The 25,555-nt window shown below is 34.6% G+C and overlaps 3 protein-coding genes across 4 annotated transcripts; 1 reads left to right on the top strand and 2 right to left on the bottom strand.

The window, feature by feature from the left end:
- The first annotated feature begins 630 nt into the window (after nt 1-630).
- LOC108223101 (DNA-directed RNA polymerase I subunit 2) lies at nt 631-15,170 on the top strand. The gene is made up of 27 exons (XM_017397179.2): nt 631-913; nt 1,246-1,328; nt 1,417-1,539; nt 2,924-3,000; nt 3,302-3,365; nt 3,632-3,702; nt 4,129-4,206; nt 4,293-4,338; nt 5,328-5,508; nt 5,589-5,641; nt 5,772-5,845; nt 5,938-6,055; nt 6,795-6,882; nt 7,915-8,030; nt 8,266-8,393; nt 8,513-8,592; nt 9,079-9,320; nt 9,396-9,560; nt 9,757-9,921; nt 10,012-10,086; nt 10,673-10,776; nt 10,894-10,969; nt 11,146-11,259; nt 11,343-11,483; nt 12,685-12,897; nt 13,836-14,090; nt 14,538-15,170. Exons 1-27 carry the CDS (start codon nt 733-735, stop codon nt 14,949-14,951), a joined length of 3,525 nt encoding a protein of 1,174 aa, XP_017252668.1. The 5' UTR covers nt 631-732; the 3' UTR covers nt 14,952-15,170.
- Nucleotides 15,171-15,736: 566 nt separating this feature from the next.
- LOC108219884 (NADP-dependent glyceraldehyde-3-phosphate dehydrogenase) lies at nt 15,737-19,027 on the bottom strand. Its single transcript, XM_017393444.2, has 9 exons — nt 18,611-19,027; nt 17,944-18,137; nt 17,693-17,821; nt 17,447-17,566; nt 17,123-17,259; nt 16,883-17,038; nt 16,346-16,724; nt 16,132-16,248; nt 15,737-16,039 (listed from the first exon to the last, which is right to left on the bottom strand). Exons 1-9 carry the CDS (start codon nt 18,885-18,887, stop codon nt 15,926-15,928), a joined length of 1,623 nt encoding a protein of 540 aa, XP_017248933.1. The 5' UTR covers nt 18,888-19,027; the 3' UTR covers nt 15,737-15,925.
- Nucleotides 19,028-20,077: 1,050 nt separating this feature from the next.
- Nucleotides 20,078-22,563, bottom strand: LOC108220567 (small ribosomal subunit protein eS12). Of its 2 annotated transcripts, none has more exons than XM_017394373.2 (5): nt 22,434-22,563; nt 22,253-22,292; nt 20,734-21,028; nt 20,457-20,522; nt 20,078-20,317 (listed from the first exon to the last, which is right to left on the bottom strand). In XM_017394373.2, exons 2-5 carry the CDS (start codon nt 22,258-22,260, stop codon nt 20,258-20,260), a joined length of 429 nt encoding a protein of 142 aa, XP_017249862.1. In that variant the 5' UTR covers nt 22,261-22,292; nt 22,434-22,563; the 3' UTR covers nt 20,078-20,257. The 2 variants fall into 2 exon arrangements, with proteins under 2 accessions (XP_017249862.1, XP_017249863.1); XM_017394374.2 differs by having other exon boundaries at nt 22,253-22,288; nt 22,434-22,533.
- Nucleotides 22,564-25,555: the final 2,992 nt, after the last annotated feature.

The raw sequence follows: 25,555 nt of genomic DNA, 5'->3' as shown, positions 1-25,555 counted from the left end.
TTATACTATGATATGTGTCATAATTAATAACGGAAATGAGTAATGAATTTGAACTTATTATATTTTTAATACGTTAATCAAAGATCTTCTCGAATTAGATTTAATTTCGTATGATCTTCTAATATATGCTTGTTTAACTATTTAACAATCTCTCGTTTTTTTAGTTTATAAAATCTTTATATATATCATTTTTTTTACTCTTTTATGTTTTCAAGTGTATTCGTATTTTTTATTAAAATTTGGGAACATCTTCCATGTCATTTTCGCTTAAGTAAAAAAAATTTCAATGATGAATTTTCTTTTGTTAAAATTGAAATTTCATCCAAAACTATACATAGAATAATTAATTAAATAAATGTATTAAAATAAAAGGTACACATAAGAAAATGGATAATTAATATCACATTTACACAACACTAATCAGATAAGTTTTACAATTTTTTTAAGAACATTTCATAATTATAGGAGGGGTCCATAAAACATAGAATAACGACACAAATTTTCCTTTAAAAAAGATGCGAATTATGACAACTACAAGTATAATGGCCGAAACCATGGGCTTACAGTTTAAACTGCAAGTAGCCCAAACCTCAAATATCAAACCCAGTCCACCACAACCCTAGCCGAATCCATAAAAAAACAACCGTTACTTTCACACGCTGGCACCTATATAAACCCTAAACCCACCTCAGAAAAAGGGGTTTTGCGAAGGGTTTTACAAACACACACACAATGAGCTCCAACACGGTGCCGCCTCATCGGACAACCGCTCCTGATTTTTCGCCGCTGAACGAGATGGTGCGGCACCACATCGAGTCGTTCGATCACATGATTGATTTTGGCCTCGAAACCATGGTCAAGAATATCAAGCCTGTCGAGGTTTTCGATACCGCAGCGAACAAGAAATTGAGAAATATCCTTCATTTTCTGGTCTTGTCACTGTTCTTCTGACTTGTCTGTAGCTTAATTCGACTTGTTTAGTGTTTTTTGTAGTGCAGATAAGGTGTTTGATGAATTGTGTGTGTGTGTGTGATGTTAGTTCAATTTGCTTGCGTTTTGACGTTTATCGGGGTTTTAACCTATTAGTTAAATTATTGAGGATTAAAACACGCTATATTAGTTCAATTTGATGTTTCTCGGATATTTCTATCTATTAGTTAAGTTGTGGATGCTAAAGTATGCTGTATTAGTTTATTGAGGTGTAATTGTGTATCATTGAGTGCGTTTGTACTTAACTTTCCATACTATGGCTTCGAAGTCCGGTGGTTTACCCGCCTCAGAAGGATAGCAGGGGGAAGAGTACTACAGCTACTCTAAATCCTTTTGAAGTACGTTTGTATTTAGCATTTGTTTTGTTTAAAGTGGGGAAAGTTTTGCGGTTGATGTAATATGTTTTGTTTATAATTTGCTGAGCAGTGTAGACAAGCTAGAATATCTTATGACGGAAAGCTTATGATGGAAGTATGCTTTCAATATGACGATTCAGCTGCCGTTTTGAAAGAAACGTTTAACTTTGGGCAGCTTCCTATAATGTTGAAGGCAAGTGATCGTGTCATCAGTTATCTGTTGGTAGTTTTTTTATAGAAAGAATGGTCACGTTAGACTTCTTCTGACTGTTAAGGAACTGTTTTTTTAATGTTGTCTAGATTTTAGTTGAATGGGTTGACAAAGAACTATCTGGTGTGGCTATATTAGGTTGCTGTAGTTTAGAAGCTTAGTTTACCATATAGATTTAAATGTCAACTACATAATTCAATATTCATTTTAACTTAAATGGAACCTTGATCTTTTATAGTGGTAGGTCAATGTACACGAAACATAGATGTAGAAGTTTTATTACTTGAACTTGGTTGGAGGTGTCTGCCATGGATGCGTGTCGCATTGTCAGACTTACTACTATTTTAATCCCCACGTCCCATCTTTGTTACTTTTTTTTTCTTACAATGCTAGCTTTTATTAGGCTGTTAGCTGCCCCCAACATGGTTATTTATTCGATAAATGGTACATGATTTGCAATTTAACAAGGTCTTGTGGCACAACTTGTTACTCATTCACCTCATATATTTTTAGCTTAAATTGCTTCTTTCCTTAAAATTAAGTAAAAAAGTAAATGATGCTAATAGATTACAAGAAACATGGAAGTAAGATGTGCTAATATCCCGTTCTATCTAGTTTAGGCCACCTATTCTCAGGCGCCATAAGAGTATCCCCAACCATGAAGAGACCTTAGCTAAAAATTGAGTTTGCATACTACAAATAAAAAATATAGCCAATCTCTTCAGAAAATGGCACTCCAACCATGGCAACCCATTGTCTATAATTATAGTCAACCTGACTATATTTGTCGATCCCCTACAGGCCTGTAAGAAATCTGTAAAAAGAATAGACATCACTTATGACCATATTAAAGTGATATATTCTATTTATAATAATTTAAAATATTAGTAACATACTTTTTTTAAATTATAACCAATCAATATAGCCAATACTATCGAAGCAAAATGTCTTACAGGTTCAGCAAATTCTACATAATGTCCTACAGTCCAATTTAGCTAACCATTATAGGCAATCCCATTAGAGATGCTCTAACATGTTCCAGATAAGTAGATATGGCATCAAACACCAACAATTTTTTTACTTCTTTAAAATGCTCATATTAATTGAAGTATATTTACTCTAATATCTCCCGTCTTTTCCTTCTCACCATTTCTTTTATATATTGAACAATTGATGCTGCATAATTAGCTGTTTAAGGTGATATATTAAACAGGAATACTTCGGCTGTCGCTGCTTGTAAAACAATTTTGATTTTCTTCACCCACTAGACCAGCATGTTACTTTCATAACCCTATTACCAGCCCTGCTTGTATTTTGAAAATTGATCTTTTATCATGTGTTTGTAATCTTTTGTTATTTTTCGCAGTCAAATAAATGTTCCTTGAGAAATGCAGATCCCAAAAAATTGGTTTCGCTAAAAGAAGAAGCTTCTGAAGCGGGTGGGTAAGTAAGCTTATGTTTTTAAGCTGTCCCATCTTAATAAATCACTACATGGTCTTCTATGACGCAATCCTCTCCTCTCCCCTGTCTTTCTATGCGCGTGCGCTTGTGTTATTCTTCAAATATTACTGGTGTTTGCATTTTAGTTCTATCTACTTATACTCTTTAGTCTTTAGAACTATTAATGTATGTTTATGTTATACATTATGAGACATTTGATTTCTGTAACTAATTCGTAGAGAATATATAAAAGTGATGTTACTTTGTTTGCCTCACTATCTATCTAGTTCTTTCAATCTTACAGGTATTTCATATTGAATGGGCTCGAGAGAGTTATCCGCCTTCTAATATTGCAGAAACGGAACTATGTAATTTCTAGTCCCTTCTTAGTCCACCGTTGTTGATTTCATATTCTGCTTCTATGCCAAACCATTAGAGTACGAACAGACACTATAGTTTCCTGACTATTAATGATCAACATCTGTTTTTGTTTCAAGATAGCTAAAGTTCTTCTGCAGATTTACCGTTCACTTTTTCTGCTTTGCAGTGTTACGTTGATATGTGTCTTGATTTACCGGTATTTGTATTTTTTTTCTGTTTTAAATTGTACTAATCATTACATGTATAATGTCAGCCTATGAGCTTTGTTAGAAGTTCCTTTCGTGATCGAAGAGAAGGATACACTGACAAAGCTGTTGTAATAAGGTTACCACACATACTTTTTCTTTGATTGTTTTGTTGTAAACAAGTTACTTTTGTACTGTCATACATGATGTTTTTGGTTGGATGGAGTTTACTGATATCATTTAATGTCCTTTCTTATCTGTTGATCTTAATGCTTCTTTGTTGGATTAATTTTTGAATTTCTTACGAACTTAGACTGACGAGAGTCATATATGACTGGAATTGGATGAATAATTACATCTCTTTATGTACGAGCGAAACTATTTTTGAGTAATAAGAAAGTAGTCCAAATATTATTGTGGATTGCTGGTAAATAATTGCCACTATCATGAAATTCTTCGGATAATTTTTTAACCATATAGTATTTCTAAAGAATGTATGATGCTATTTACCTAACAATACAAAAATTATTAATATAATGAGGTATCATACTTGTTTTTTTTCCAGATGTGTTAGAGAAGATCAATCTGCGGTAACAGTTAAGCTGTACTATCTTAGTAATGGTAGTGCAAGACTTGGATTCTGGTGAGCACAGTGATAATGATGTGAAAATAAGAATTCTCTTTATTGAACTGCAATGTAAATATAACCTCTTTATGTTTGTATCACAGGGCGCAGGGGAAGGAGTACATGCTTCCTGTGGGTCTTGTTCTGAAGGTGTTATGTCACATTTCTTTTACTTTGTTGTTGTAATTTTTTTGGGCGTGGGTAATATTTTAAGCCTGTTGCTTTCTCTGTATACAAGTAGTTACAATATATTCAAATTTTGTATGAAGATGTTTGCCATGGGGCTTTTTTCTTGTTTCTTTTTTAATAAATCAGAAGATGTAGGTTGCAATGCTACTCTATGGAGTACTTACGGGATTCTTGATATAAAGCTGCTAGTGTTGCTGAAATAGTTAATGAATATGTTAATATACTCATCTTTGAAATATATGGTCCAGGGTAGTGAAATACAGGTGTTTTCAGAATAGCAAACAGTAGACAGAGAAAAGGCATTTATATGATGGTCCCCCTTCGTTTCAACTATTTAAGAACATAAAACCTATAGAAGCTATGATAATTTCGTACATAAGATCTCCTATAGCAATACACTGATACAAAGTATAGTAAATTTTTTTGCTAAATTGGACCTGGAAGATATTATGTAAAATTTGCTGAATCTGTAAGACATTTTGCTTCGAGGATATTGACTATAGTGTTTTTTTTTTTGAATTGACTATAGTTATAAAAATGGTATGATATCTTATTATTTCAAGTTATTAGAAATAGAATTTATTATTTTAATATAGTAATAGATGATCTGAAATTTTGATACATGTCCTTAAAAGGTCTCTAGAGGTTCGACAAATATAGTCAACCTCTTGAGGTTGGCTAAAGTTATAGCGAACAGTTTTGTTCCATTGGAGCAAATTTTTCAGACAATCTCTATAATTTTTATTTATAGTCTATTTTATCTACTTTAGCTTAGGGTTTTATATGGTTGGAGATGCTCTAAATTGTTTCTTTTCAACAGCTGAGCAAGATATATATAACATTCAATAGTTTTGTTATGTGAGATTTTATATGGGCATAAATTTTTGTGGAGTGTGGACAAGATGACTAACTAGCGGAGTGATTTTTCACTTGCCATAAATGTGTAACAGGCTCTTGCTGACACCACGGATCAAGAGCTGTATGTTAGTTTGACTTGTTGTTATAATGGGAAGTACGAGAGGGTAAAGGGAGCTGTTGGCACTCAGCTTGTGGGTGAAAGGGTAAAAATTATTCTTGATGAAGTTCGGAACTTGTCTCTTATAACTCACAAACAGTGTCTACAGCATATTGGTACTGATACTATTCTAGCATATATTTCTATGTCTTTATGTTTTATTGGGCAATGCTATATTAATTTCCTCTGGCCCCAGGAAAGCACTTTCAACAAATTATGCATGGAATGCACAAAGAAAGTCACACTGTGGTAAGTTCAAATGGTTTTATAAATTTTTCATGTTGATGTTTTTGTTATGTATGTTTTTTTGCAAGAGTGATAATATGAACAAATGCAGTAGTACCTGCAATAAAAATCTTTTATGTATTTTCTTTTGCAGGTTGGTAATGCAGTTCTAAAGGAATACATATTGGTCCACCTTGATGATAATAGAGATAAATTCAATCTTCTAATGTAAGCTACCTGCATGAAAAATTTTGTTTACCTATAATTACAAATTAACCTTCTATCTTCTGAAGCTGATCACTGACAATTTTTTACTTTAGTTTTATGCTACAGAAACTTTTTTCTCTTGTAGACCAGACATCTGTACCAGACAACCCGGATGCATTACAAACTCAGGAGGTGCTACTGCCGGGCCACTTGATTACTGTTTATCTTAAGGTAGAATCCTATTAAGTCTACAATATCATCTAGCTGAATCACAAAGCACTTCTTTTTAACTTGTATCCTGACAGTAAGGCATCAATCAATTAATATCGCAACTTAGTATTACAAGTGAGGAAATGATGCGTGCACCAATTTTTTGGTCGAGGCAATTTCTGCTCAGAGTTGAATATGTTTTTTCCAGATCTGATTCATATAGAGTTTGATAATGAAATTTTAATGACCTTGCTCTTCAAGGAACTGGTTGGTATCCCCTGTAATTGATACTTGGTGAAACTAAGATCAATCATTTATATATGGTCTTGCTCCAGTAGAAAACTCAAGCTTAGCCTAGAAACTAGAAACTAAAGCTATTAAGGGGAAGAGGAAAGGGCAATGGGCCCTGGGGTGGGCTCATGATGGGGCGGGGGTTATGTAAATCTATATCTGATATCTAGGCTAAGGTTGGTTTCTATCTGATATCTAGCTTATAGAAATGCAACTCAATCCATTATGCATTTGGTTCTAGTTATGTTTGGAAGCAAGAATTATTTTTGTCAGTAGGCGGGTATCAGGCTGTATCTTGCATGTCCATGTTATGTTATCCACTTATCCTTTAATAACTAATCAGTATACCACCTAATCAATTGTCTGAAGTACTGGTACTGATCATGCTTTCAACCTATGTGACTTGCTTTTTTCTTCAGCATTGACATGCTTAATTTTTCTTGACATGTTTCTTTTTTCGTTTATATAGGAAAAACTTCAAGAATGGCTACTCAGGGCCGCAAGAGAACTCCAAGACGAAATCAATAGCGGGAACAAAAGTTTAGATTCAATGAACTGTAAGTAGTCCATGCTTTCTGCATCTTCCCTGCTTTTCTTCATTAGCATTATCTCTATATATTTCTTCATTGGAATATCTATATATCTTCTTAGATATTGTAGATGGAATAGGGTTCACTTCCAATATGCGTTGTTTGTGCATTTGATGCACATGTGAGATTAAAATCTAGTGCTAAAGAGCATGTAGGTTTGTCTCCTCTTCTAGGCACAATATTGAATAGGCAGTCAGATAAAAGTTATTTACTATAAAAATTGGCATATATTGTGACTTGTATTTTCGTAGGCTTGTCAAAACATGACCCACTGTCTTTGCAATCGTTAGGAATCAGTTAATAGAAGAAGATGAAGAAGAATGAAGGGTATTTCTGATTATACTTTTGTTATATAAACCTATGATGCTCGGACTCTTTTAGAAGGATCCGACACGGACACATATCAAAGTGTCCGATTCTTTAAGTTCTAAAATCAAAGACTCGTGGACACGTTTTATAAGGATCCGACACTTGGATTTGGACACGACAAATATTATTTTTCATATAATATGATACTTTTTATAAATAAATATCTATTATTTTATATAAAATACTATATAGACTTTTGAAAAACAAGGGTAAAATAATATTTATTATATATATAAATTTATAATAGGGACAATGTCAAAAGTTTAAGGGTAAAATTATACTGTAAAACAAATAATTAGAGATAGGTTATTATATATTGTCTAAGATGAAGTGTCCATTTTCCAGATGGTATTAGGATCCGGATCCAAGTGTCGGTGTCAGTGTCGTGTCCTGTAGACACGGGTACGGCAGGGTTTTTGGAAGAGTCCAAGCAACACAGATATAAACTGAAACTCTGAAAGTCAGAAATGTAACTAGTATATTATATATCCTATGTAACCTGAACTGCGGACCTGTCAAAGTTTGTGTTTGAAGCATTCTTGTAGTGTGCTATAGGATGGAAGTGGCATCTTGTATTTGGTAAACATATAATCATGAGGTACTATATCTGATTACCCAAATTTGCTGCAGTAATGGATATTAGAAAGGTCATGCAAAGAAACTCTTCAAAACTGATTGGTGGATCTGTTGATAATATGTTGAAGACTGGTAGAATGACAACACGATATGGTATAGACTTGCCTCAGGTATTGATTTATTGCTTGTAATCTTTTCAGTTTTTGACCCGATACCAGAATCGGTTTAAAATATCTAATCATAATACCAGTTCCATTGTACTGAATTTTTTACCTAAATGTTTTTAGAAGAATATGAGGATTATCTATTAAATAAGATTTTAATATATGCCCGTGATTCGATAAGACTTGCTGAACTTGTAAGAGACAATAGGACATTATTAATGGCTAAAAAATTGTCTGTCAGAGTGCTGGTATGACAGTTCAAGCAGACAGGCTTAATTTCCTTCGTTTCATTTCACATTTTCGAGCTGTTCATCGTGGAGCTTCTGTTGCTGGTCTTCGTACTACTAGTGTGCGCAAGCTCTTGCCCGAGTATGTGTGTGTGTCTTTGTCTTTGTGTTTTTCCACTACTGTTATGTTCATTAATTGCACTCTCTCTTATACACACACACATACACACACTCTCACTCACTCACTCATCTATTGTGTAGATCATGGGGTTTCATATGCCCTGTCCATACCCCTGATGGAGAGCCATGTGGATTGCTCAACCATATGACTTCATGCTGTCGTAAGTCTTTCCCACCTGATGAGCTATCTATTTATTTGAATAATTGTAAATTCTCTCCAAATTCTGGGTTGCTGAAATGGGCAGAAATTTTTAAATATAATTTCACTTGTGATCCTCTCATCTATTATCTGGTTTCTTACTTGAACATGTGATGATCCATTTCATTCTTTAATACATTCAACTCTATAGCTGTATCATGTTCTGTTTCCCTAAAATCAGTTTGTTTGTTTTACTTAAGCAGAATCTGGTGTCAATATTAAATGTTTATGTCCCATTTGAAAAATCTTTAATTACAATTTAAATAATAATACGAAAGGGGAGAAGATGTATTCAGTTCAAAGAAGGCAGTCCAAAAGATGGAACTTGTGGTTTACCTTGTGTCACTTTGTTTCGCACATAGTTATGCTCGTCTTTGTTGAGATATTCACTCTTTATTTGTCCATGTTTTACCAATTTTGTTGTCCTTTTTTCTCTAATAATTTGAAGGTATAACATCATTTTATGATTCGGGTGGAAATCTTAAGGACTTCTTCAAGATGAGAAAGTCTATATTGACCATCTTAATTGGAGTTGGAATGATCCCGTCATGGCCAAGGCTTGTACAATCTGCTCTACCTGAAGTTTTTTCTGTGCTATTAGATGGTTGTGTTGTGGGCACTATAGCATCGAATATGGTGGAAAAGGCTGTTACCCACTTGCGAAGATTAAAGCTATCAGCAAACTCAATGGTGTGCTTTTGATAGACATAGACCTTATGCTAGTGTTCTGATTGTTAGTTTCTAATGGTACTGATTGTATTTCAGATTCCTGATGATCTTGAGGTTGGATATGTTCCTTTGAGCATAGGTGGAACTTACCCTGGTCTCTACCTGTTTACATGTCCTTCTAGATTTGTGAGGCCTACCAAAAATTTAGTGCCTCCTCCCACGGAAAGTAACAACATCGAACTTATTGGACCATTTGAGCAGGTGTAACCTTATAATATAAATACCATTTTTTTTCTTTATAAAAAATTAAAACACGTTGCCTTCACACAAAGTATGCAAGCTTGTTACTTTTTGCGCACTAAGGTTTTTCACCTGCAAGTGTGTGCCACAATTGTCAGTGGCTTGCATGTGATGTGAATAAGTAAAATATTATTGAACTTGTGCCACCCTGTATTAGGTGTACATGGAGATACGATGTCCTGATGGCGGAGATGGTGGAAGGAAAGATTTAGGTCCGGCCACTCATGAGGAAATTCATCCAACTGGAATACTCAGCATGGTTGCCAATTTAACACCATGGTCTGATCATAATCAGAGCCCACGTAACATGTACCAGTGTCAGGTTTGTTTTACTTGTTTAGTATTGCCTTTGTTAATATTACTGTTTTGCCCTCATACTAGTTATATTATTTTAATGGACTTGACATTATAGATGGGAAAGCAAACAATGGGTTTTGCTTCACAAGCTATAAACTGCCGTGCTGATCAGAAACTATATCATCTTCAGGTTTGTTCAGATCTTGGCTTTTGTTATCTGCTGCTTTTGCTATATTTGGTTCAAGTACAGAACCTTCCTTCACAATGTCTCTTTTCATTTGAAGAGTTGAAGTTGATAGAGTTGTTGCTGCTTATGAATACATTATTGAGATATGATATTTAGTAACAAAGGAGCTTTCCAAGTTCATCCCTTCTGAAAAGTGCTTTTTGAAATGATCTTTCTTCGTCTGTTTTGGTGTTTTATAAATCTTGAGTCTTGTGTAAATACAGGTATGAATGTTTAGTAGAACATGTGGAACCTCGCGCCTTATGTTTCTATACTAATGTGTGTGAAATTGAATATTTATGTTGCAGACATTTCTTATGTAATAGGTGTCTCAATGTTACAATAGCTGATTTGAGATTATGAATAACTGCTAAAATATATGATTCATTTTGTCTTTCGATAAAGTATGTTTCATTTACTATAAGCAATGTGTAATGATACTAATATAGTGATATCATATATTGATTATTTCCAACCTTTTTATAAAATATTGGTCATCTTGTTCAGACTTTAACTTACAGTATTTGATTGTTAATTTCAATGATATCAGACTCCCCAAACTCCAATAGTCCGCACTGGTACATATGAAAAGTATGGCATTGATGAGTTTCCTTTGGGCACAAATGCAATCGTGGCAGTTTTGGCTTATTCAGGGTAAGTTTAACTTGTAAAACTTACATGTTATAGTATATCTATCATCCTTGATTTGATTTCAGAGAGAAAAGAATATCCTCTAAGAACTTGGCATGGTTTGGCTTCTGTGTTCTGCAGATATGATATGGAGGATGCCATGGTTTTGAATAAATCATCAGTGGACCGTGGATTTTGTCATGGCCACATATACCAGGTATGCTCATGCTCATTGCGTGGAGCTGTTTTTAAGATGTCACATAATATAATTGTTTGGTACAATTTACAACTTAGCAATTGATCATGTATGTTGTGTATTATAATGCTTGAGGCCTTTTCAGTTGCTAATCATTTTCTATAATTCTATTAATTTAATTCCAATTCATCTTGCAGACGGAATCCATAGATTTAGCAGAGAAAAATAGTCGAAAAACAAGGATGTTCAGAAGAGATGGGAAGTCATCAAAATTACTGATTGATTCAGACGGTCTTCCGCATGTTGGCCAGGTTAGCCCTTCTCTTACAACCACATTTTCGATGCTTAATGACATGCTAGTAACGAATATAAACCAACATGCGGCTGCTTTCAGACTATTAGACCAGATGAGCCATATTGTAACATCTACGATGCGGATACAAATCATACAAGAAGTCAAAAGTTAAAGGGCACAGAACCCGCTATTGTTGATTATGTTGCGGTCGATGTTAAAAACAAAAAACATCTTCAAAAGGTAAATACCTCTCTCGGTTTATTTGGTATGTGATTCCCAGCACTGCATATTTGGAGGTTTTACTAATTTATCTTACCTCTATTTAGCATGGGCTGAGAATTCTTCTTCTAAATGATTATTATTTTTGTTGTTACAAATAAATAGGACTTAAAGAATATTTTTTGGATTTATTTTATTGAAATGTCTTCTAGTATGTCAAAATAATTAATATATTTAATATAATAGAGATTTTGCCAGTGTGACACCCATCGATGGTGGTAGGAGCCACTTTACCAAGTTCCTAATTTAGTGGCTTGCATACTCTACAGTGTGATCTTGGACAAAACCAGAACTGAAATCAAGTTATCAACATGCTATGTAGACGTATGTCCTTTGGTTTTATAAATATTTGTTGTCGATGAAGAATCTTATAATATATTAGTCATGGGCTTGCATGTTTTACAAGGTATGCCTTTTTGCTCCTCTTTTGGGCAACAGTTACAATTTAGCTCAAGACAATATTGGTGGTTTGAATCCCCTTCATTGGACCTAAACATAGCCACTAGGACAGGGTTTTTTGGACTTTGATGCACATTTTTTCCTTGTTTCGAATCAGAATCATGTTTCAGTTTACGAGTTATTTGTTCATGATTAGGGGCAGAGGCATTAGGGTACCAGGTGTGCTCCTGGGGTACTTTAAGATTAGGCTGTGTTATTTGTATGCTTTATATATAACCAGATTAAAAGATAGCCTTGATGCTCAATTATACGGTGTTAAAGTAGACGTGTTCAACTCGTATCATTATTCGTTTAGAACATATGCATCAAAGGTAATTATGTATCAAGGATGTGGTTTAATTTTCATAATGAGTCTTCTGAATTACTCTTATAAGACACGTGTTGGTTCTCGCGTAGTAAAGATGCTAAAACATTATGCAAAGCATAAGATGATTATTAGGTTGTATAATTGAATATGTTTTCATCAAAAAAAAGAAGAAAAAAACTCCATTGATGTTGGTTAAACTGCTGCTGAAGGGTAGTCATTTCAAGTACTAACTACTAATCAATATTTCTAGCAAATCTGCTACTATTTTGTTTGTTATCATAAAAAGATGTTCTGTTAGAGAAGACACTTCGAACCATCAATGTGTTCACCTTAATGCTTACTTATTTATTAGTATTTAATATTTAATTGTCTTTACCTTGTCATCTTTATACACAGGTTAATATACGCTTTAGACGTCAGAGAAATCCTGTGATTGGTGATAAATTCAGCAGTAGACATGGGCAAAAAGGTGTTTGTTCACAGTTGTGGCCAGATATTGATATGCCATTTTCAGGAGTTACTGGGATGCGACCGGATCTTATTATTAATCCCCATGCATTTCCTTCAAGAATGACGATTGCTATGCTTTTGGAATCCATGGCTGCTAAGGTACAACTAATACAAGTAGCTGCCAGGAAAGGAGGATGTTTTCCCATTTCATACGTTGTATAGGTTATGGGACATGGTTTTGATATAATCTTAGATTTGATGCAGAGATTAATTTTTAAAGTATTTATGATACACATACAATGCAGATGTCACCAGTTTAATCAAATTAATTTAACTGGTTAGCGATGAGGCTTCTAAACAGAAAATTATAAGGCTAGTTGCGAGGACAGTGAACTTTAGTTGGACAGAATATCAGTAGAAGTTATGGTAATATAGTTAGTGTGGATAGAACTTTTGGCAAGTGTTATTATACTACTGTATAGTTTAAATTAGTCTAGTGTCGTGTAGCAAGACTAACAAGTGGTCGATGGTTAATTGGTTGGAGTCGTAGTGATAGTTTTGATGCTGGGATTCTCCGAAGGGTGACTAGTACACCCTTTTAGATCTTATAGGAATATTTGCCCCTATAATCTAAATTCTAGCATTTTGTGTACAAGTGTACATTGGTAAGCTCCTATGCATGAAGTAATAGTTAAAATTATAGCGGAATATTGCTGGTTCTATATGGATGTTGAAAGAAATTTGACAATACCTTTGTTTTAGTGATTAAATATCCACAAATCAAAGAGATTCGGAGGCATATTGGTGTGAGGTTAATTCATTTAGTCTCTTCAGCTGGTGGGGCCATTTTAGTGCTTCTGATGACATTTTTGTTGTGAAGGAATGGATTATATTGGCTATTGCAAATAAGCAGTCTTTTAGATATTCTGGTAGTAGCTCATTTGCAATATGTATATTTTTTTTTTCTGGTCCTAGTAGTTGGTACAAGTAATGGTTGCAACACTGTTTGACCTGCACCTCCATTTGATCAATGTTTGATTTCTTTGCGCAATGCTTTATACAATGTGAATTTGGCTATTAATCTGCTGCTACATCAGGGTGGTTGCTTGCACGGGAAATTTGTGGATGCAACACCATTTTCCAGCTCATTGAAGAAGACTGATGAAAAGAAAACATCGGAGTCCAATACTCTTGTTGATGAACTTGGTTCTAAGCTGACTGCCCTTGGGTTTAATTATCATGGTGTGGAGGTACTATACAGTGGTGTTTATGGCACCGAACTAACATGCGAGATCTTTATTGGTCCTGTCTACTATCAACGGCTCCGTCATATGGTTTCAGACAAATATCAGGTGTGTTCATGTTTAACCATCGTCCATTTTCTAATTTCTTTGTAGTACATATTATAGTTTTTAGAGTTTCACTGGTGTGTATAAATATTGTAATGCAATATATGATATTTAAAGGGTTTCTAAACTCTTACAAATAAAATTTTGCTTGCCTTCTTTGGTTTTGTCTCTGGTCGAAAATTCCATCATACCTACGAGGACATGAACTTATTCTGTAAAAGAACATATATAAATCTCTAGGTGCACACATAAACATCTAAAAATAGTTCTATTATCACTGTGCTTTTCCCTTGTTCACTAAAAAAACTATGACAAGTCATTGTTTTCTTGGTTTTATGCCTATATATCCAATATGCAAGAGTAGTTCTATATGAATTTTCTTGGACAAGGTATTCACATGCTTATATCCAAAAGTTAACATCAATGTGGTGCTCACTGTTGGTGTGGTAGGTTCGTTCTAGTGGAAGAGTAGACCCATTAACTCGACAGCCTGTCAAGGGAAGAAAGCAGGGAGGAGGTATTCGGTTTGGAGAAATGGAACGTGATTCCCTTCTTGCACATGGGGCAGCATATTTGTTGCATGACAGGCTTCACACGAGTTCTGATCATCACATTGCTGATGTTTGTTCAATATGTGGAAGTATCCTGACAACGTCAGTATCACAGCCTCAAAAGCGAGTAGTTCGGGAAATTGCCGGCATTCCTCCTGGTAGAGATCCCAAGAAGGTAGCATGTGTTGCTTGCAAGACTAGCAAGGGAATGGAAACTGTTGCAATGCCATACGTGTTTAGATATTTAGCTGCTGAATTAGCAGCTATGAACATAAAACTGACCCTCCAACTTAAAAATGAAGCAGGAGCCTGATTTTACAGACATTATTATTTTTTTCCTTTTTTTTTTCCCATTTAATGCTTTAATGATGCATGTCTTATTTTGTAAGGTTGTAATTTATATGGTATTTTTTTACCAAATTTGTATACCTGCTAATGAAATAGCATGTAAGAATTTTGTCTAATGATTAGCTCGAGTTCTGGAAACTATTATGATTGCATTATAAAGGTGGAAAATTGATTTGCCGGGGTAGGATGCTTATTTTTACTCTGCTAATTGTTCAGCGAATTTCTGCAATGACTTCGAAATATTATGAAGAATTTAAAACTGTATATTGATAGCTTTTGAATTATCAAATATGATGTGTTTAACTAAATATCTAAAGTTACAGCTAAGTAAATGTTAATTGATGTCGTACAGGTTCATTTGACAAATAAAATTACATTGCATGAAACTAATGCCTTTTTTTGTTGTCGGAATTATATGGAACCTATGTTTAGATGAACAATTTCTTTGTTAAATTTATTATTATTATTATATTAGAGTAACATAAACAATCAATCCGGTGTTTAGATAACATTGTTTTATTATTGTGAAGTATGGTGGTTTTACTTTAAATGTTACTTACTCTGTCTCATCCAAATTTATTTTTAAAATTCATATAAAGTATGGTTTCATAAGTTATTTTTAAATTTTCTTTTCTGAATAAAATTTTAAATATGAACCTTTTATTAAAAAAATTATTATTTATATGAGCCTTAAAAAATGAGTGCCGAGTTTTAATACTGATTTGGATCTTAAGTCAGTTTCGTTCAATCTTCTTTGCCAACCACGCTCATAACTCATTATTACAGCCAAATGTCATCAAAGATGATACAAAAGAGTGTAAAAAGAAAATGGAAGCTGCTGCAACTCATAACATCTGAGAAGGTGCTAAAACTGGGATGTTGAATTTTTTGCAGCTCATTTGCAACAAAGTAACACATTATTATTGCATGAGTGCAGTATTAGCCCATGGTATAAGAAGGGGAAGGCAAGTTAATAACAGTGGTCTTTATCTTCGTCATCATGTTGATGCTGTTTGTGATGCCCTGCGATCCGATTCCACTGTCTTTCAGTCCCTGCAAATGAAGCACAATTCTATTATAACTTTGTTCCGGCAGAATATAAGATTTTTACTGATAAATTTGAAGTTGGTTTGAGTTGGTTTTACCTGGAAAGGAAAATGGTCTGGACCGCGAGCTGGAGCTGAGTTAATTTGAATTGTTCCTGATTCCATAGCATCACTGATCAGCATTGCTTTGTTGATGTCTCTGGTGAAGACACAGCCCTGTAGTGGTAATTGGTCAATAAGTATTTATTTCTTTCAGTGTCGGGTTAATTTAGTTTTGCCTTGTGGTTAAAAACCTAAGGTGAAGATTGTGAACCTGAAGGCCAAAGTTGCTAGCATTGCAATGGTGGATTCCTTCTTCAGCAGAGTTGATTCTGATAACTGGTAAAACAGGTCCAAATGGCTCCTCCCATGCGATCCTCATATCAGGCTTAACGTTGTCTAGCAACAGAGGCCATATAAGGTTACCTTCTCTCTTGTACTCCTGGCAAAATGTGGCTCCTTTCTCTTTAGCATCCTTGACTAAGCCTTCTATGAAGTTGGCGGATGATTCTGAGACAACGGGAGTGATGTCCGAGTTATCTTCAGGTGGACCGACTGTTAGCTTAGCCACTTTGGCATTCACTTTCTCCACTAGGGTGTCAGCCACTGATTGCATTACCAAGATGACCTTAATAGCAGTGCATCTTTGACCACTGCATGAAGATTGAGATATCAAGCATATGAAAGGAAGAATTTTTTCTAAGCTCAAAAACGACGCCTAGAAAAGAATGCAGTTCATGCTATGAGGGACAAAACCAGCAATTATTTACAAAGGAATTATACTGACTGGGACTTTTTTTATTCAACTCACCTGTAAGAAAAACCTCCTTTAATAACATTGGATGCTACTAAATCTAGATCAGCATCCTCAAGCACAATGCATGCATCTTTCCCACCGAGTTCCATCTGCAGAGGGACCATCCCTGCTTTCTTTGAAATTGCAATGCCGGTATCACCACCTGTGAAGCTGTAGAAACAAAAGAGATATTAGAAAATACAAGGCAAACTGTTGTTTAATAACAGTATTAACAGTGCATGAGCATTGCTTAACCTTATACAGTTTACACCCGGGTGCATTGTTAGGAAATCTCCGATTTCTGATCCTTTTCCAGTAATACAGCTGATAAGGCCTTTTGGAAAACCGGCCATGTGAAAGCAATGCACCATATGCAGGCAAGCCACAGCACCCTGTTGACAAAGTTGTAAACATGATCTGTTATTTCAAGTGATATACTACTCAGTTTTGTAAAGCAGTAGACAATTTTAACAGACTAGTCCTACTAGATGCAGTATAAGTTTGTCAATGCTTAATAAGTCTTAGATCATAATTATGCCACACTGTGGAGTACATATCATCGTTTGATCCGTAAAATACCTGAGTTGGGGGTTTCAGAACAAGGGAGTTTCCAGCAATGAGTGCAGGGCCAATTTTCGAGACAGCGAGATTGACAGGATAGTTGAAGGGTGGTATGGCCAAAATAACCCCAAGTGGAATCTACATTTTATGAATACAATGGACAATAACAAATCAGTTTGATATTTTTTAGAAGGGACTGAAATTAGGTGAAAGAAGTAGTGCATATTACTAGGAAACAATTGAGTTAGGGCTGTGGCTATGCACCTTAGAGGTGAGGCAATACTTGGTCCTTTCATTTCCAGGAAAACTATCAGACACCAAGAACTTTCCTTCTCCTAGTAACCGAACTCCTTCTTCAGCGCAATAAGACACCAGATCACCAGATCTTACAACCTTCATTAAGTCACAATTTCAGACCACATTAAACATATTTGTAAATGTAATGTGACAAGTTGCATTATTCAACATCTTTACTGGTAATAACACAAATAAATTAAGATATTCATATGAAGTACCTCAGTGACTGAGTCCTTGGCTGGTTTTGCAATTTCCTTCACTAAACAATCAGCAATTGCAGCCTTGTGCTCTTTAAGGATTGCAGCTGCTTTGTGAAGGAGTTCTGCCCGCTTCCAGAGCGGAGTTTTTGCCCACTGTTTTTGTACTTTTTTCGCTGTTTCCATGGCCTTGTTGACCTCCTCTTGTGTACAAGCTGATAACAGAAACAACAGAGTTTATGTACTGAAAATGTTTCACAGAACATTCTGATGAATTGACAGGTTTAATTTTTTATACAGGAAAAACTGAGAATTTCATTTCTAAGTTAGATTTTACCTCTCTGTTAACAGATAACATATGCAAACTAATGTATTATACTAACTCAGGTTAATCAAGCTAATTTTTTTTTCTTAAAACATAAAACTCAAGTATCCTGGGTCTTTAGGCTGTCAGGTTGCTTTCTCAACTACTGGTAACAAAGATCAAGCAAAGCGCCACATCTAAGTTAACCATAAATTATTCGTTAATTAAGCATTATTTAAGATTCTCTCGCCTTAATAGTAAACATGATATAGCTGGATCACACACCAGCTGAAACTTATAATCTTGACACATGCAAAAGCACAAAAGTGTTGTTCATAATCAAACATATGCATGTCTTTAAGGGACTGAGCTGCAAGCATATACCTTGGACCTTAAACTGCGTCTTTCGGGTTGTAGGATTAACAATGGAAACAGATTTCCCAGAAGAGGATTTCTTCCACTCTCCATCAGAATAGTACTTAAACACATCACCTTCAATAATATCAGCATATACACCAGTTCCTGCCATTCTTATGACTTTACAGTACACTAACACTACTTCTGATCCTGAATCAAATTTACAGGTTCTTTCTTGGGAAGAGAAAGAATGTGATGCAGGTTCTGGTTGTGGTTTGAGTTCAGTTATCTTGTACTTGCACATTTATATATAGAGCAAGGTGAGCCACTGACTACTATGTAATCCATTTGTTTCAACTCTTGACACTATATTTTTGGTAAATTTACAAGATGGCCATAGCTTTTGGATTCAAAGTGGTTGTGGTCTGTACTCACTTGGTGGTTGAAAATTAAAAGGCAGTGCCCCTCGCACACTCATGCTTATAACATTTTATCTGGTCGAACCCACGACCTATACATGACAACAACAGAAGATAAACCCTTACCACTTTGACTATACCGCTCGGACTAAATACTTTTATTCATAGCTAGTCAATTGAAATTTTAGCTCTTACTAAGTAGAGTGTTGGAGTGAGTGGAGAACACACAATAATCATTAGTCCAAGTTCATTTGCGGAAAGACACTAAGATTAATTATAGTATGCATTAAATTAAATGAATATTAATGTATATATGTTCCAAGAAAGTTGGAAGTGTATATGTAACCAAGTGGCAGCATGCCATGCATCACCATATTTATCAGCATGGGCATGTTAACAAGACAATAACCTCTTAGGTGTTTTCTTCCTTACTTGATTCAATTCTAGATGGTATGTTACATAAGATGGCCTCAGCCATACCTTATCTCTAGCTTTCTTCATCCTCTTTCCCAAATTTTCTTTCTATCTCTTTCCCCTCTGTAAGTTACTACTAGCTAATAGGTAATATCAAAAAAGAAAAATAGTATATATTGAATGAGTAGGTTAGTGAGGCGTGGTAGTTGACGAAAATGTGGCTAAAATGTGTGTCATTTGCTTCTCTGGTCCATTTTGGAAAAGACTCTTTGTTTCTATGGTCTACTTTGAATCAGACCCTTGATTTTTGCAGAACCACACACACCACTCTACAATGCATGGCCTGTTTTGTTTGATAGACAACCCGTTAGACCCACCACTGTGACTCTATGAGCGTGAGATTAATTTCAATGGACCACAACCCCATTTTGTAGGTTGGAGTATTGTGAATGTCATTGGATATCTGATAATCATGTTTCAAGAATTGCATACTTTTCGTGTCATCTTTTTTTTTTTTTTTTTGCCTTTATCACTTTATCGATATTTTCTTAATTTACAAGTTTTTGCCTCATGATGGTGTCTGCAGTTTAACAACAGGGACCTCTCATTTGTAACCTTAATTTTAAATTTTTTAGAGAAGTAAATGCAGAACACAACTAGGTGAAGGCAAATTTTCCGGTAGTGGGGCGGATAAATTACCACATCAAATGTACGAGCACAGTGCGAATAAAACGGAAGAAAATTCCCATCCCCAGTACACTGAAATCGACAGAAAACAATGTGTCTGTCTATAGAAGTCAAGAGTCTCGTAAACAAAAACAATCTTGAAGTTCAACAGTCTTTAGTTGGCCTTCACATGCGCTTGAACTGTATTGAGCCCTTCACTTTCTTCTCCATAATCCTGCAGGCAGATTATATGCATCAGGTACTTGAGAAAGAAAAATGCACATATCCTCGATCCATAAACCAAACTTCTGAAGGACAGGTTTATGAGCAGGGGTGCGGATGATAAGGTTGTTTTCTAATGTGTTTGATCTTACCTTCACAACAACACACGAGCATCCAACTACCTTCCGAGCATTGCCTTCAGAATCAATCTTACACAACTGTATGCAGACATATTGCACGGATCATTATTAAGACCATTTTGCAACAGATAACAAGTATGAACATATCGAACCAAATTTTAGTTATAATCATCTTATCAGTTAAAAAATTTGAAAAACAAAAAAAGTGAGTGGATAGCAGAAATTTTTTACCATTACTATATTATTTAAAAAATAGAGGTGCTTATATAGAAAGGTGTCAAGTACTTACACCAGCCCACTCTCCAAGAGTTTTTGCACTTGGAACTGAAATCAAACTGACATTGTGATCAGCACAAAGTGCTTTCACTAATTTCACATAATCAGGCTGGTTACAATCCTCAGCAAGCACACAAAGCTGAGCAGCATGCTTCTCAATCACTTTTGCGCCTTCATGTAGCCCACGGGCTAGTCCAGAATGTGCAAGTGATTTTTTCAACACAAGTTGCAAGGCTGTCATGATATCCATGGGCTCGCCTAGAGCTGGTGCTGCTGCTGGAGCTGGAGTTTCCACAATTGCATCTTCCCTGCAACCGGAAAACAGAAATTTCAATGGCATATAGTTATTGATAGCCATCTTATTATATTCATATAAATACAGTGATAAATTATACAGATATATGTTGTCTTAGCAACATAACATACTACACAATTACACATGGTGACAAATTGCAGTGAGATAATAAGAATTGTAGATAGTTACATGCTATTGACACAATATTTACTGTAACATAGATAATGGTACTGATCATAAAATACAGCAGCCCATTAAACAAAACCACATTGCTTAAACTGACAATTTATTTGGATACATTGCTTCTTGACAAGATAAGGCATTCGAATAATTTCATCTTTAATAGCTACAAGTCTACAACAAAGAAAAATACAAAGACGAAAGACGGGGGTGGGCGAACTAACGGTGTTCACATCATCAACAGACGAAACAGCCATAGTCGTGACAAATTTAAATTAAGGCGTCCCCAAAATACAGATGTTGCCTTTTCTAGGCAAAAGTCGCGATAGACAAGGTGATAGACTAATTGGTTTTCAAACCCTGTATATGTTTTAAGCATCATATAAGAGCACATTCAAATAAACAACTATAAATTTTAATATCCTGAAAAATTCTAATTCAGCACCTATTACTAGACTCGTAAATTTTATACACGACACTAAAACGACATGAAAATTTAGTATTGTGCTTTCATTTCAAGTACACGACACGAAAAGTACATGACCATAATTTAGTATCGTGTTTGGGTTTACCCTTTGGGTACATGACACGAAACGAAAGAACACGACATAAATACATTTAAATAATAATATTTATGACAAACAGATGCATATTTATTTGTATAAATATACATTTTCACATATATAATTATTTATTTACATATTTATTTTAATATAGTTCACCCGATAACAGGACACGAAAAATACAAAACACGCAAGGACACAACACGAGAAGGACTCGAACCCTGAATGGGTCGTCGGATTGGCAACAAGAACAAGTTGTCAGGTATACCTATTAGGCTATTACTTACTCTAACAGTAAGCATAACATACATTTATCAATACCACCTAATAACCAAAACATAAAAACAAAACTGAAACCCGTTACAGCATCATTGACTGTAATGCAAGTATCTTCAATCAATTAACGCAGTGATACCAATTTAAGCCCGGACAAACTTGTACACAAGTACAGATGCAGTCATAAAACACATAATAGATCACAAGTAAGAACATACCCTGACATGTTTGGTGATTATTAGCTAGGCAGTCACCTTCCTGACACCAAATCAGACACAATTGTTACATTAACACATACATAATACATTATTACAATTAAAATCAAAGTAAACCAAGATCATAGTTACAATCGTTAATAGAATGAAACAATGGTTGTAATAGACGGTGAATGATGCTAACCTGGGATGGATGATAAAGATTTGGTCGGCGACTTGACTCGCTTCGTCCTCAAACTTTTATGCGTTTGTTTCGTAAACCCTAGCTTCATCTTATTAACAGTTTACCTGGGTGGGCCAGGCCTAATATTTCTGTTCTGTCAAAATATTGGGCGACGATAAATATTAAAAGAAAATCGATGTTCTGTGAAAAAAAAAAAATAAAAAAAAATCGATGCCTGATAATTATTTATGTTTTTTTTTTTGGAGGAAATATTTATGTTATTATTTCAAGTGAAAAATGTACTTTAGGACCAAAATAAAGTCAATTTTTATATACATCTGCTGGACCTGAACTTGGGTTTAAATTTGATATTGACATATAAATTTGAATTTTTTTAATAAATAACCAAGTTTAAAATATTTTTTGCAAAAAATGCTATCGCTTTTAAAAATAAGTTGCAAAAGTACTATGTTCCAAAAAAAAATTGCAAAAATACGGTGATTATATATGCAACTATATTTACAGCTGCTAGTGACCAAATATGAAACTTTATAAAAATCTTTTCGAAATTATATTTATTTACATAATAAGTTGTAACTGGTTGCAAAGGCAGAAAAATGAATACCCCTGCAGAGCCAATACTAATATCTAAAGAATAACCATGAAATCAACTAAAAGCAAACCAGAAAATAACTAAAAACAGCCAATTATCTCACTGTGGCGGCGGCTCCACTTCATTGACTAACAAATATACTCTCGCTCCATCTCTTATCTCACATCTTGCATCGTCTTTCTCCACCCTTTATTTCCTCTTCCATCACCATCATCGCATATCCCCCTCCGTCTTCGATGTCGTGAGATTTTAACCACTGACGTCAACACACGCATTCACACGACCCTAGCAACATAGACAAACATCTACTTTAATCTTCACGTTTCCTTCCCATCGTCGCTGACAAGGTGGTTCGACCACCCCTCCGATCGCCTCCATTCAATTCCTCTCTACTCCTCTACCCCTTACGTCACACATAACACGAAATCCCCCTTCGTTTTCCTGCAATGCTTTGAGAGAGACAAGGGGAGGGATAGAAAACACAGAGAAAGTAGAGAGGGAGAAAAAAAAGTTGTGGTAGTGAATATGTAATTAAAATCCTAAAATTGATTGAAGATGGGAAGCGTAGGATATAGCTAAAAAAATGAAACACTGCAGAAACATAAATATGAAATAATTCTGTGAGGACCATATAACTGCAATAAACATGTTGAAATATGGTATATGCAGTGTTCTAAAACTCGCTAGGCGGCCTAGGGCGGTCGGGGTGCCTTCGAGAGACTAATCGGTGAATCGGGGATTAATCGGAACATTAATCGGATGTATTTAAATATTATTTATTATTTTCAAAATTTAATAATTAATAATTAATATATAATTTGAGAATTAAAAGCCACTTTCAAATACTTACAGAAATAATGATTTAGCACCAGGATAATATAACATACAAATATTTGACAAAATCTCGGATTGATAAATGAAGCAGCTAATCTAACAAAATGAGCTACCAACTTTTCAATTCACAACAAGCAGCTGCTTTAGCACTACATCAGTTAACTTGACTAGAGAGAAGCTACTCCACACGAAGCCAAAAAACTCATACATAACTTTAGATAGAAATCCAGTACCACTTAAGCAGCCGATTGAAGAATGAGGCGGTAAGAATCTTGTATTCGATTTGGATGAACCCTAGTTTTACGAGAAAGAAAGAAAACGAGTGATTCAAACGCTTAATTTTGATCATTTCAACGCTTTTTTACATTGACCCGATGTTGACCGAGTCGCCGACTTTGACCGATTTGACCGCCTAACTCCGAGGTTGACCGATTTAAGGGAAAAACGTTTAAAAAGCCGCCTAGCCCCACCTCGGAGCGTTTGCCCGGCGCCTAGCGCCTGGGCGCCGCCTAGACCGCTTTTTGGAACACTGGGTATATGTGGTAGATACCCTATAAATAAATTATTGAAGAGTTGAATACTTTGCCACTCTTCCATGATTTTATTGTAAGTTGCTAAAATCACCCATTTGTATGATCTCTTATTTCCACATACACGATCGTAGAGGATAAATACTTTATCCACAAATCAATAGTGGCAGAGAAAAAATAACAAATAAATTAATTAATTACATTTTCTTTATTAGTATTTATTTAATTAAAATTATCATTTTCTCTGACCTTTTTATTTTACACCTACACAGTATCCTTCAAATTTTATTCCATCTTTTTCTAGGTACGGGAAAATTCCAATTATAATTCATATAAAAAAAAGTGTGAAAAGTTCATATCAAAAATAAGAAAAGCTGATTAACAAAAGTTTATTTTAATCCATTCATAATTCTGGACCAATTCATTTCTTTCTCCTAATTTCCTAATTTCTTTTTCTACATTTCATTTCGTATCCTCTTCACAAATAAAAGGACCCTAAATCTCACAGTTTCGCTCTTCCCGAACCAAAGGTCACGCTGACTAGACAAATTCTCCTTAATATTCACATATTAAATAATGTTTTGTAAACGAAGGATTCATTTTATTAAATCTTCACATATTAAATCACACCAATAAATATTTAGTATTTTTGATAAAATATATATAAACTTTGAATAAATTTATTAGTAGGTTGTTTGAAGTCATAATAGATTTCTAAATTAAAAAATAATTTTAAAATTTAATGAACAAACTCTCATAATGTTCAATTATTTTATTGACAATCTTGCAAATTTTATACATGGCAAACAAAACATTAAAAAACATATTATTTTACAAAACCATGTTTAGTGTGCAGAACATTTGTTGATCTTGCAGAACATACATGTTCTATTTGTTTAGCATAAATAATTTTCAACATTTTCAATGAAACAGTGATATTTATCGAATGTACTTCGCAAAATAATAAATTTGGTAGTGTTTTAATTGCAGAATATTAGTGGTCTTCAAGGTCTCCGATGAAAACGTGGTCTTCATAGAATTTTTTTCATTGATTAATGATAATTTAACTCAATTGGAATACAACTTGATCTCAAAAATATATTTTGGTAATTATTTATAAAATTATTACTCCCTCCGTCCCAAATTAACTGTACAGTTTGACTTTT

This window comes from Daucus carota, chromosome 5 (genome assembly GCF_001625215.2).
Source record: "Daucus carota subsp. sativus chromosome 5, DH1 v3.0, whole genome shotgun sequence".
NCBI classification, from domain to species: Eukaryota; Viridiplantae; Streptophyta; class Magnoliopsida; order Apiales; family Apiaceae; genus Daucus; species Daucus carota.
The sequence above is the reverse complement of the archived record's forward strand: the minus strand, read 5'-3'. Positions and strand labels throughout refer to the sequence as shown.

Bases quoted from the DNA above. Each gene is read 5' to 3' on its own strand.
- LOC108220567 (XM_017394373.2), bottom strand. The intron at 20,523-20,733 runs GTAAGTACTTGA...GTCTGCATACAG, and splicing joins CTCTTGGAGAGTGGGCTGGT to TTGTGTAAGATTGATTCTGA. The intron at 20,318-20,456 runs GTAAGATCAAAC...ATCTGCCTGCAG, and splicing joins GCTCGTGTGTTGTTGTGAAG to GATTATGGAGAAGAAAGTGA.
- LOC108219884 (XM_017393444.2), bottom strand. From the start codon at position 18,887: ATGTGCAAGTACAAGATAACTGAACTCAAACCACAACCAGAACCTGCA. The intron at 18,138-18,610 runs GTATATGCTTGC...TTCTGTTATCAG, and splicing joins GACGCAGTTTAAGGTCCAAG to CTTGTACACAAGAGGAGGTC. The intron at 17,039-17,122 runs GTTAAGCAATGC...TTGTTTCTACAG, and splicing joins CCGGGTGTAAACTGTATAAG to CTTCACAGGTGGTGATACCG.
- LOC108223101 (XM_017397179.2), top strand. From the start codon at position 733: ATGAGCTCCAACACGGTGCCGCCTCATCGGACAACCGCTCCTGATTTT. The intron at 1,329-1,416 runs GTACGTTTGTAT...TTTGCTGAGCAG, and splicing joins CTACTCTAAATCCTTTTGAA to TGTAGACAAGCTAGAATATC. The intron at 10,970-11,145 runs GTATGCTCATGC...TTCATCTTGCAG, and splicing joins GTCATGGCCACATATACCAG to ACGGAATCCATAGATTTAGC.